This window comes from Simochromis diagramma, unplaced genomic scaffold (assembly GCF_900408965.1).
Source record: "Simochromis diagramma unplaced genomic scaffold, fSimDia1.1 OVJJ01000304.1, whole genome shotgun sequence".
NCBI classification, from domain to species: Eukaryota; Metazoa; Chordata; class Actinopteri; order Cichliformes; family Cichlidae; genus Simochromis; species Simochromis diagramma.
This window is the reverse complement of record NW_024387030.1, coordinates 9,316,068-9,328,921: the sequence shown is the minus strand read 5'-3', so window position 1 is coordinate 9,328,921 and position 12,854 is coordinate 9,316,068. Positions and strand designations below refer to the sequence as shown.

At 44.3% G+C, this 12,854-nt stretch overlaps 1 protein-coding gene across 5 annotated transcripts in view; it reads left to right on the top strand.

Annotated features, from left to right (window-relative positions):
* Nucleotides 1-12,854, top strand: part of meis2a (Meis homeobox 2a) — a 78,300-nt gene that overhangs the window by 51,991 nt on the left and 13,455 nt on the right. For all 5 annotated transcript variants that reach the window (XM_040042893.1, XM_040042892.1, XM_040042894.1 and 2 more), the window contains exon 10: nt 1,861-1,937. In XM_040042893.1, coding sequence (XP_039898827.1) covers nt 1,861-1,937 — 77 coding nt within the window. The remainder of the gene's footprint in view (nt 1-1,860; nt 1,938-12,854) is intronic.

Genomic DNA, 12,854 nt, shown 5'->3' with positions numbered 1-12,854 from the left:
GTAGGTTTTTGGGCGCATTTGCATACTCGAGGTTTATATAGTGTATACTTAAAAGGAAAAATGGATTTAAAAAAAGGATATATATATAATATGTGTATATATAATATGTGTATATATAATATGTGTATATATATATATATAAACTAGAGCTTGTATCTTGTGCACCCTGTGGCTTCTCTTGAAAATGTTTACACAGAGACACACACAAATGTGCATACACACACACACACACACAATACCTTGGCAACTCTGTCTCCGGTAGCCAAGGAAATGTCAACACCTGGCAATCAAAAAATGTATTTCTATGCAAGCATTATCATCTTTCCTTTGTTAATGATTTTAGCATATTAAAAGGGACTAAGTACACAAGTACAAATCAGATTAATCCCCCTCTGCAGCCGGGAGTCATTATTTGTCCAATCTCAGCCTTGTTTGTTATTAATTGTGCACATTCCTCAAACCATTTTTTCATCCCTTCTTTAATTAAAACAGACTACATTTAAACAGGCAGGGCTACCTGAAAGGAGGAATCTCCTTCTCTGCTGATATGACTTCTCATATAAATTATTACAGCGGTAAATGAGAAAATGCTTCTTGAGCAACTGCTATCATTTCAAGTTAAAATTCAATTCAATTAACACGAGCTGGGCATGCATTGCCAGCTGTGAAATGTGCTCAATGAGCATATACCCGGAAAGGAACTGAAACAATCAAATTAAAGTTTTGAAGATTTAAGGTATTTTTCTTTTTTGGGGGAGGGGGAGTTATAAACATCACCTCAAAAAGGATTTGTGTGTGTGTGTTTTGATTTGTAGGTGTCAGGTCTATGAATAATTTTCATCTGTCTATTTGCATTTCTGTTTGCACGTGCTTGTGTGCATGCATGCTTTCTGTTTACAGCGGCTGAATGAAACACATAGTGTCTCATTTGTTTCGTTTGCGTGCGCCCCGACTCCTAATCTGGCCCTTAAAGACATCTGTCACCAGCGATCACTGTTGTTTTGTCATGCTTCATAGCAGGCCCAGGGGGAACAAGGCAGCCCAAGGTCTGCCATTTATATCAGCCAATGTTCTCTAGATTGGACCTGACACAAATAGTATCATTGCAGACCTTGTTGGAGAATTACATTTTCAGGTAAAAATCTTGGCATATCTGTGGAGCACATTTCACAGCATTCTCTTCTTTTAGCATTAGTCTCTTTTCAGCTGCTCTCTATGAAAGAGCCACCACTGGGATACATGTCAGACATTCAAGGAAAGATAAATGTATTCTCCACAAATCTTCACCCACTCAATCTGTTGCTGTGCCGGTATGTTATAAAAGGATTCTCAGACACCACAATATATGGCTTAGGCCTACTGGAAAGTCATGTTTGTCAAAGTGTGTATGGTCATAAGTGTCTTTTCTTTCTGGAGGTGTGCTATATGTTGTTTTTGTGTAGGCAGGGTGGGGATAAAGAATGGGGGTTATCACTGGTGACAGTGTTGACAAACTTGTTTGGCCAGCTCCTACAGGTTTTGCACTAAACTGTGCGTGTTTGTGTGTGTGTGTGTGTGTGTGTGTGTGTATGTATGCGTGGGTGTGGACACGTGTATGGTGTGAATGTCTATAATGTGCAAGAGGCAGCATTGGGTGGAGGTCATGAGAAGGTCCAGTCTTAAGTTACACAATGCAACAAACACAGGAACATATTGAATAGATACAGTAATAAGCAACAGCCATGAACTTGACTCGAAGCACGTGTTCGTTTTCCAGCGCTTCGCTATACGAGTGCTTACATGCATGGATATTTATGCTAATCTGTATGTCAAAGAGGCTCATGTATGTGTTTGTTTCTCTCTCTCTGCTTGCTCCTGCAGCACCCATACCCTTCTGAAGAGCAGAAGAAGCAGCTAGCCCAAGACACGGGCCTCACCATCTTGCAAGTAAACAACTGGTGAGTCAAGATTTCCGCTTGCCCTATCTCCACCACCAGCATCGCTCTGCCTTTTATTTTCAAAAGCCTTCGCCTCCCTCTCCCCATCAGCCAAGACGGCTAATGCTCCTAAAGTGTGAAAACCGTTTATGTACATCCCTCCCCATCGCGCACAGACACATGCAGAGGTTCACACATAGACATACACACAGACAACCTTTGTAACATTATTATATGTAAGCTACCAGGATGTTCCGGTGTTATCTGTAAAGTGTTCCGCGGCTAAGTCAGTGGTCTTTGTGGTTTGATGCACATGTATTCACTGGGATATATTTAAGGGAGACAGGCACTGATCATAAGCTACCCCTACAGCCCCCACACCCACCCCACCCCTTCATCCAAAACCATACCTACCACCGCCACTGGTGCCCCCACAAAAGGCAAAACTGCCTTTCCACCCCCTCCCCATTTTACACCAGCTATATGGTGGATTAAGGTTTTGGTGGCCTGGCCAGCAGGGCCTTTGTAGATGGCTTAGCACATAACTGGGGGTGGTGGATTAAATAAAATGATCACAGAAGCAAAGAAATGATACAGGAATTACTTATCAAAATACTAGCCCAGGTTTTATCTGCAGCTTAATTTTGTTCAGTACATTCTCAGGGTGATGTTCAGATTAATTGAACTGACAGCTTCCTTTCAAAATTCCGGGAAGGTATTTGCACGGATTTCAGGTCTTACACAAACTTAATTATATGGAACCCCATTTTATCATTCTAATTCCATGTAGCGGGGGTTCTATTTACAAATGACAAGTCTGTGCCTTTTATTCACAGCTTTCCTTAATATATTTATCAAAGCGGGTTCATTTACAAAGTGCTCTATCTGTTGGGTACAGGCAGGCTGACATTAACGAAGCTTTTAGGTTTATCAGACTCGCAGCCTGACAAGCCACCCGAGGGTCAATTGATTTTTTGGTTCTGTGATTCATTTTTTTCTCATTTTTCCTGGATCACAATGAGAAACATGCCTGGAGAATTAGCCTGGTTTGTCGGCCTTATCTATCAGCCCTCTCCCTCGTGCTCCCCCCCACTATCTGACATACTCTGTCTCCTTCGTTTCTCTCTCTCTCGCTCGCTCCCTCTCTCTTTCTCTCCCCTTCTTTCTCACCCTTTGCTTTATTCCCTTCTAGCCAGGGGAAGTCAAGCTACTTAAATTGGCCACAGGAACCGGTGTTATCAGACTTTAATGCACCCTACAGTGTGGATAGCATTTCAATTACACTAGTAACCAAAGATTAGCCCCCGCTTGCCTGTTTCATGCCTCGTGCCACCGTTTCGGGACGCCATGCACCTTACCTACAGGAGCAGAAAATTGAGTTGCCTTGCCTGTGTCATGGTGATTAATGCAGAAATACTCTGCTAACCTGGGAGGAGAGAGAAATAGACAGAGACATAGACAGAGATAGATCTGAGACGAGTCCCTGCCTTCTCATTGGCCATGAAATTCAAGCCATCCATTTGGTCTGAAAGCATCTTGCACTGTGTAACATCCTTGAGCATACGCACACAGATGCATAATCACAGATGATCACAGAGCTGTATTAACTTTACACCAGGCCTCTTATAAAATACATACCAGTTACTGAAGAGGCTTGGAGTCCATTAGTGTATCTGTGGTGCATCCCGGCTGATGTCGGGAGGGCTGGGTGACTCTGCCACGTTACTGGCTATGTTACAGTAAGGGAAAGGTGAGAAGAGGGTGCAGAAGTTTTCCACTTTTTACTATCTAGGCTGGGTAGTGAGTTATAGTTAAATGTCTGACCTTTTTGTTTTTCTCTTTGATATTTGGTCCAGTGGCTGCTCAGATCATTCACCCCAGATATGACAGAACTTAGCCATATGAAATTCCTGTTTCAAAAAAACCCCCTCAAATTCCTGGCTGGTCCCTTGCATTGTTCTGTTATTCCCTTTGATGCGTGGTTACTGCCATGTTACTGACCAGAGAGAGGGAGAGAGAGAGAGATAGCGACAGACAGGGGGGAAAAGTAGCAAAGGATGATTGGGGGGAATAGGGAGGGGATGGCCGCCGTCTTCGGTTTCCAGAGCTCTCCCTCGGGGAAAGGATGTGCTGAATCAGGGCTTTGTCCGCCGGCACAATCGCAGCCCAGCGAGGGCACAACGGTGCACTGTGTGATAGTCAATAGACAGTGCATCTCACTCTCTCTCCTTTTGCCCCATCAAACCTCCCAGCACCATCCCCTCCAAATGACACCTAGCTTTACATTTACCTGGAGCTCACCTGTGCAGGCAGAAAGCAAAACTCAACTGGTTTAAACCCTTTTGTCTCAGCGCCACACTCTGATACTCCGGCGGAGTCTAACTCTAGAATATATAATTAGAAAACAGCCTCACCTGTTTGTAGCCCACACGCCATCAGCTGTTTGATGTTAATAAGGGCAAAGGAAAGGGTTAAAGTCCACAATCTCATTGCTCTGGTGTTGAGCTTATGAGAGGAAAGACTTGATTATCCTGTTAATAGTTTCCCCTGCGTTCAAAGGTGTGTTTGTATGTGCATTATTACTAATGGGAACTTCAGAGATGTGTATGAGTATACAGTGTGTCAGGACACCATTAGTTGACCATTAGATAGTGTGGGGTTTTGTTTGCCCTGCTTACATTTGAGACAGCAGGCGTCATGCTAAGAGAACGTGGGAGTGGTCTGATATGTAATTGCATTTGTTTAAGATTGCAGGAAAAGGTGAGGGCCATGTCACACATGGCATTCTGGGATAGCGAAGTAGGTGAAATGGCAGACAGGTGTTCATAAGCTAAAGAAGCATTTAGAGTTTACAGTGTCTGGCGGCAGATTTGCCTTCCTCAGCAGCTCCCAGTGTCCTGCTATCATTCTGAACTAAATGGAGCCTGACCGAATCCTTTCATGTCTCAGCATCACACCCAGCACGATGTGCCCTCGCTCTCTGCCATAAACACACACACACACCGACTGTCCTGCCGTTATTTACCACAGCACCAACGGGTACGCGCGCGCTCACACAGGCGGCATGTAACTACACACACAGGGTTATTACATGGGCCTGAGAGATGACACCGATGACAGATGACTGAAAGAAATGGCATCTAAAAAAAGGAAGGAAATCGGCCCGTCATTATTCCCTCATCTCGCAGGCAGCCAGTTGGCCATTTCCATGGCTGAGTGAGGGGGGGGGGGTTGGGTTGCAGTCGGGTGGGGGGGGGGGTGCAGAACAAATCAGAGAGCGAATATGTCATTTGTTGGCATCGATGATAACTGACTGCTGTGCCACTGGACCACTAATAACAATAAAGAGGGCACTAAGCCACACTCTATTTTTACTTGTCTGCCTCCTCTCTACAGCCCAGGGGGGACTACATGCACAGACACACAAACACACACACAGTGAGGAGAGGCTCCAATTAGCGGCAGAAAGGAATACAATGAGTGAGTTATTAAGACACAGAGGCGGATCGCAGCCAACCTTTGCCCCCTGTCGGAGCACAGGTCACATGATAAGGGAAGGATATCCGCCAGACAACGGCGCCAAGCAGCCTGTGCCCACTGAGGAGATGAAATAGGCTCAATCTCTGTGGCAGTTCAGTGTGGAGTGTGGTGCACTGATTGTTTTCTCTTTTTTTTTTTGACCTTGAACAGTCGCCAACATATAACTGTACATGTACTGTATTAGCAATAATATGTTTAATTACTCTGTTTTAAGAACAGAAGGATGTGCTCTGACTAAGCCAGCAAACTGCATTATGTGCGACCAATGTCATTCATGTGTCGAGTAACTGAGCAGGCAGGTGCACTGGGGAAATAAGCTAAACAGGACTGAAACAGGATCTTGAAAGAATGCCACAAATAAAATAAAAAATACATTAAATAAATAAGCAAATAAAAAATCAAAAGTCATTACAATCATATGCCTTTTGAACTTTAGCCTATCTATATAGAATCCTGATTATGACCCCCGATTGTGCTCTGCTGTGGCACAGCATGCAGATAAACTGAATTTAGATGGCTCTAAACTGACTGATCTGTAGCTCTCTTCACAGCAGGTTCCCCATTCCCATTCAGATCAACTCATCCTGGATCACCTCTAGATTTTACAGACTTTAAATCACTCGGCGGCGATACAAAGTGGCTGCACTGAAGGTTCATGTGCAAAATGTTAACATTTGTTTGTGGTGTCTGAAAACACGAAAGAGAAAAAGCAAAAGCAAATTTGTTCCTCCACTTAGAAAGCATTTTCCATCCCCCTTTCTCGGGCCAAAGAGACACTTAGGAACACTGCCTTTTACGATTTTATACGATTTTATGATTCTCTGGTTTGGCAGCGACGCCCATTATGAAATGCAAAATAATAACTAATATTTTCCAAATGTAACATAAAGTTATGAAACTGGCCTAGCCGCCTGTTTTTCCACATTCTTTATAAGTATTTACGTCTCATGAATCTCACACAGAGGCTTTTGAGGTCCCCCCAACCCCCACCCCGTACTCTGCTCACTGCCCACTCCCTACTTTTCTATCTCTTCTTTTCTACAACATTGGTGGGCTAGTTGACTGAAGTTGCTGGTTATCTGTCTAACTTTGACCCAGATGGAAATGTCATGCCTTTTTTTGGCTGCAACCAGGGACTCCCAGCAGTGGCCATCTCATGCCCCTGGCTTTCTAAATATACAGCCAGAGTGTGGAGAGGTTGTGGCTGCGTGTGTGTGTGTGTGTCTCTCTGGTGTATCTGTGTGTGCAAGCATGAGTGTATATGTGTGTCTAACTAAAAAGAGAGACTATCGGGGTGCTGCCAACACAGGCATCATGATCCCTCTCATTTAGGGACCGCTAATTGGCAGTTAATTAGCAGAATTGACTCTGTTGTCGGATCCCAAGTGCCATCCCCCCTACCAACACCCTCTACCCGCTAAGTTCATTTGATCTGGCTGCTTTCTTGATGCTGTAATAATAATCCTGTTTCATCTGTTTTGGAGGAAGAAACATATTTAGAAAAACATATTCTCACTATTGGCAAGATTAGAACAGAACGGGCTCTTTTTTCGTAGCAGGTTTCATTTTCTTTTTCATTTTGTTCAGCGGTTGTTACAGATCCAAATATCTGTTAACTGCACAATCTAGACACATGCTTTACTCACAGTTTAAGCCATGGGAGTCTTAAACAGCTGACACTAATGTGTGCCACCGTGCTCTCACAGTATATGTGAGTATATTAGCCCTGCTGAAATTCTCACTGTGATTAACAGGGCTCACTAACATTTTTATCAGGCACTGGGGGCACGCTGACTCGTAGCATGGTATGGACACCCAACGAGGCTATGAAGCAACCCAGTGCCCACCTCTGTATGAGTTATGGAAAACAGGTGGTACTTTAACAAAAACTGGCAATGTCGGCTGATCGTGCACGAAAACGAATGCCTTTTTTAACTTGTTTTCCCATTGCAAGCTCAAGATTCTCCAAAGCGCAGACGGCATGCAAGAAGAACGAAGCCAGACCAGGCAAGATAGAGCGGCAAAGAGCTAAAAGAGGCATTACAGAGAAAGCATTAGAGAGAGATGGGAGGAGGGAGGTCTTTGTACTTCTCTGCTCCTTTTGGCTCTTTTATTCCTCAACGGCTTGGTTTTTATTGGTGGGTCGTTTAATAACAAGGGCTCTGCTTTTGAAATGAAGTCGAGCTGCGTTTGCGTGGGCAGGCCCCCTTTTTTTTATTTTAAGATGGTAATTTCTGTACTAGGGGTGAGAACTGGGGAGAGATCGAGAGAAAGAGAGAGAGAAAGAGCGAGGAAAAGAATCCACTAGAGAGAGAGAAAGAGGGTGAGAGTGTGGGAGAGGGAGAATTCAAGGAGAAAACAAGGCAGAAAAGTAGGTTAATTTATTTCATTTGTAAGAAGAGAAAGAACTTAAAAAGAAAAAAAGGGTTGATGATAGTGAGAAAGAAAGTGTAGGATGCTGTTTTCATGAACAAGCAGCTTAATGCACACGGGCAGCCACAGTAAGCCTGCTAGAATCTCCCTGCGCCTGAGGCCATCTGTGAGCAGAATAGCAATTTTATTACTTTGTCATTAAACCAATTTCACAGCAGTATTGTTTGTTAATGAGCAGCCGCAAACGAGCGAAGATGTCACGTACTAGAATAGCAGCAAGATTTGTGACCCCAGCACTCCTCTATCTCATTCTCCCAACCTCTACCTCATTCTTATTCTTCTTCTCTTTCTGCAATCATCTTCTTTCTTTGCATCCTTACTGTCATCCTTTCTCTCTCTCACTCTTTCTGCCATCCTCTCATCCTGCTTATCCCTCCCTTTCTCCCCCCTGTTATAGAGATCCCTGGCTCATAAAAGGGGGAAACTGCTGAAAGATAAAATGCAAAGTCTATACAGTCGAGTCTCTGTTTATGAGCTTCCATTTGCCTTTAGAGCTCATTGGGACGAATAGTTTCTCCACAGGCTTTCAGGGTGTGCTGCTGGAAAGCCTGGCATATTGGCCTGTTATTTAGCTCTAAAGCCTGACATGGGTGCCAACATCAAGTGCCAACAGAGGGACTAAGCATTTGAATAGGTGCATAAGTCCCTTGGATTGTATGCTGGATGATGTCATGCAATAATTGTGATTTTTCAAAGTTGCTCAGAGCGCAAGGCTCGATCCCTGATTTTTATTGTGTTGTGCATTTTTTTTTTAAAAATCGAACTTAAATTTTGGCAGTTATGTTGAATAGTCTGGTTTCACAAAGAAAGTCATGCACTTCAGCTGTTGTGATGCTATATGTGTTTTTATGGCTAGTCGCTCTGTTTATGTTTTTACTTGGGAGGTCATCTGGCGCAGATTCTTGGTCTTTTTGTGGCTTATGACTGAGAGCGAACCAATGACACACAGGGAGAGAGACAGACAGAGGGAGAGAGAGAATTAAACTGAGGCCCCAGAGGATCAGACAACCTGACAGAGTAGATTTGGAATAATTAGTTTTATCTGCTGAGGGAGATAGCCAGCGGAGCTGTGTGTTAGCCACAGGGTGCTGCTATGTGTGCCTTGGTGGTGATGTGAATTAGGAGAATGGATGTTATGTATGTGTTTTTGGTGTGTGTGTTCAAAAGCAGGGGTGGGGTGTAGAGGACTAAAAGGGATAAAGGTGACCAGGTGTAACAGAATGGCCTTGAGGGTATATGTGTGTGTATGTGTGTGTTCGTGTGTGTTGGAGCCAGAGAGGACAGGAGCTCCTTCTTTGGCTGAGCTCTTTAAACTCCCTGAACCTTACCAAGGTATTTTCTCTCTGTCCAGGCACGCTCATTCTCTCACTCTTTCTGTTACTCTCTGTTTTCCTTTACCTCCTCCTTACACAATTTGCAATTCCCTCTGTCCTTGTGTTTGGGTGCACGGTAACACGATGTAAATAGGCATGTTTGTCTGTCCTTGCTTTGTTTCTGTGGTGCCATATTCAAAATAAGCTCCAATTACCACCCACTCCGTCCTTTAAGACGTGATGAAAGTAAATGTGGTCGGGACAGAAAACGGGAGAGAGTTGTAATCACATTGTTAGCAACACTGCAGTGTAATATTCTTACCTGTTGTGCGCTTGTGTATTTTCTGAAGCTGTGATTCATGGCCCTGTGCCCTCTGTGGCTTTGAGGTGTAGGCCAATAAGCCCATCACGGGAGACCCTATAAATCAATATAGTCCTTTGTTGGTTTAAGCCATGCTCTGCCCCAGTTCAGGCCTGTTATGGATGAGATATCAGTAGACCTGGTGCCAAGCAGAAAAGGGAAGGGAGAGCAGGAGGGGGAGAGAGGGAGGGCCTCTTCACAAAAACAATCCAATCTTAATTGGAGTGTGGCCCAAACTCCTGCACATATCAAACCTGCTAATTTGCAATTTGGGAGAGGTGAGAAATAAACAGAGTAGCATGCCGCCACGTTCTCTGCAAGCAAACAGAAACAGACACACTTTGATGAAGTTATCAGAGGTAGCTTGAGGAATTAGCCAAGATTATCCAACACCATAACATGCATAACAAGATACAGAGATATAGAGGAAGCGCTGGCAAAAGGAAAGGGAAAGAACAATGAAAGGCATATTACCCTAATCTTGGGTTTCTCTATTCCCACCCTTATGAATATTTATTCCTCCCATTACTGGTGATGATGTTTCAATTGGGACTCTGTGAGCACGTGAGGTGGAATGGGGTGTCAGTCTGGTAGTAGAGGGTGTCAAGCACCCAAGATATGCCTGCTTTATCATCCTCTTGTTATATTGTATGAGATACATTCTTTATAATGTATTTGGATAGTTGAAATCTAAAGAACACGGATGGCTGAGAATTGAGTTTTCTGTATTTTGGGGCTTTTACTAGACGTGTCATATAAAAACATCCCACATGACAGTTCAGAGGCTTAAGTTTAAGGACCTTTAAGGATCTTCTGCAGTGTAGGCTTAATAGAATGTGGCTTTGTTGTATTTGTTTAAGGCTGTCACATATGAAGGAGGCCAGTCAAAGCTTTTACACAGTTGGTGGTAGAGCTGATCTGAGAGGCAGAGGGCTCGCTTCAGGCCACCAAGCACATCAGAGTCCCTGTGGTCTGCTCCACAGTGTCACTGCTGCTTCTGCCAGCAGTCCCTTCCACAAACAACAGCTATTTATATCACTAGCCTGCTGCTGGACTTTTTAGCCCTAAACTCTGCTTCTGACTGTGCCGGCGCATGTGTGTTTGTGTGCCTGTGAGTTCACTCGTGTGTATTTCAAAGCGATTATGTGCAATTGAAACTCAGATTAATTATTCAATAGGGAAGTGAGAGGCAAGCTGACAACATTTAACCGGTGACTCTCTCGCGGTCACTAATATGTGCTAGACGCAAACTCGCTCGCTCAGACAACATCATGGAAACGTGCTCGATGGAAACACTCAGTCACACGCCAGAGACCCAGTGATGAGAAGATGATGACATCCCAGAGGGAGGGAGAATCCCTTCCCAAACATACACACAGAGACTGAATCCTGTACTCTGCAGTAGTCTGGTTCTGAAAGACTCTCAAGTGCAGCGGCACCTAAAGCCAGGCATTAGAGAATCTCACTGGTCGATCCACTAGGTTTAGGTGTCACTTTTTAATTGCTCAAACTGCAGTGCATTTTCACTGCCCTAAATTCACGGTTAGTAGCACACCAGCATGAGGAGTAAAAACTTCAAGAGCAGGGGGAGAATATGAATGTATACATATGTTTGGGAACGGGGTGGTAAGATGAGGGCACCTTTTATTTTTAATGCCTTCTAATACATTTTTATATTCAGGAGTGCAAGCTGTCTGCAAATGTAAGAATACATGTACATTGTGTGTGTGTGTGTGTGTGTGTGTGTGTGTGTGTGTGTGTGTGTGTGTGTGTGTGTGTGTGTGTGTGTGTGTGAGAGAGAGAGAGAGAGAGAGAGAATGTAACTGTTGCTCTTGGCAGGCCCCCTCTCTTCTTCTCTTTGAGCTGAACCCATTACAGTCTTATAAAAGAGGGAGAGGAGAGAGGTTTGATATGAAGCAAAGGAAATAGATTGGCCTTATTTCCTGTCTGGCTGCCGCAGAGCAGACACTTGTGTTGCCTAGACGATGCAGGCAATTGACACTCAATTTTGTTTGAAATATCACGCCTCTATCATGTCATTATCAGCTTCTCATGGTAATCCACAAAGCCGCACTGTTTGATATCTGACAATAAGGGGGAGTCACAGAGTCACGGAATCTCTCACTCGATTACCAGGCAGAGAGAGAAAACGGGGTTGAGAATGAAAGGGAGCAGAAAACGAGAGAGCGGGGAGACAAAAGACGGGGTGAAAGAAGAAGAGATGGAAAGATAATTCAGGGGAGAGAAGCGAGAAAAGCCACAGATTTTCTATGTTGGCACTAAGAAGTGGAAGGAAACTGAGATTATACCTGCCCACTTCGCAAAGACATGAAAAGGAGTCCAACAGGTCTGGCATAGTGGAGGGGGGGAAAAAGAGAAGCGAATGTGGGCAATAGGGGTGGCACTCTTCACAACTGTGAAATTGGGGTGATCTTGTAAGCACACCCACTCATCTCAGGAGAGCTGATGGGTAGGCTGGGGTAATGATAGTGCTGCAGTCAGTTTCTCTATTCCCCCCGCCTGGCTGTGTGTGTGTGTGTGTGTGTGTGTGTGTGTGTGTGAGAGAGAGAGAGAGAGAGAGAGAGAGAGGCAGCCTGCCAGTATGTGTTCTGTGTATCTGTTCTATTTCTTGCTGGTCCTTCATGAAAGCAGGAAAACCTCACCCATCCAAAAGGTGAGAAGCTGGCTTATGAGGAATGAGCATTACCTTCCAGCGCTGACGGCCTCTGTCACGCGCTATGTACTGGAGCCTTTGACGAGGGCTAATATTGACCTAAGAATGTTGGTTGTTTTCAGGCGCTCTTCAAACAAGAAAAAATGCAGCTGTTGGTCCCTCGGCTCCTGTGCAGGCAGAAAATACCTTTTGTACACCTGTGCACATTAATAAGGTGTTGTCTTAAGGTGGGTGTGGGAGCGGGGAGGGGGGGTGTCTTGCTAACAAGAGATTTGTGGGATCAACTCCTTTCGTATTACCCCTGTCGAGTGGCAATCGGTTAAAAAAAGGAGGAAGTTAATGAAGGAAATATTATACATGAAGGAAAAGGTTAAGAGACTGTGTCGATAGAAAAATGCAGATGAGATGATTTGGTCCTTCTTTCTTACTTCAGAAAACTGGTAGTGCTAGGGCAAGTTAGTAACGCTGGGTTGCTACAATAAGGTCTCTTTCATACAGGTGTGTTGACGCCTGGGGCGGGCTTGGCCTCAGTCCCTTCCATTCACCCTGGCTGATTTGAACAATAACTATCGTATCTTTTAAAAGAGAAGGGAGGGTGAAGCTTCAAGAAGTAGATG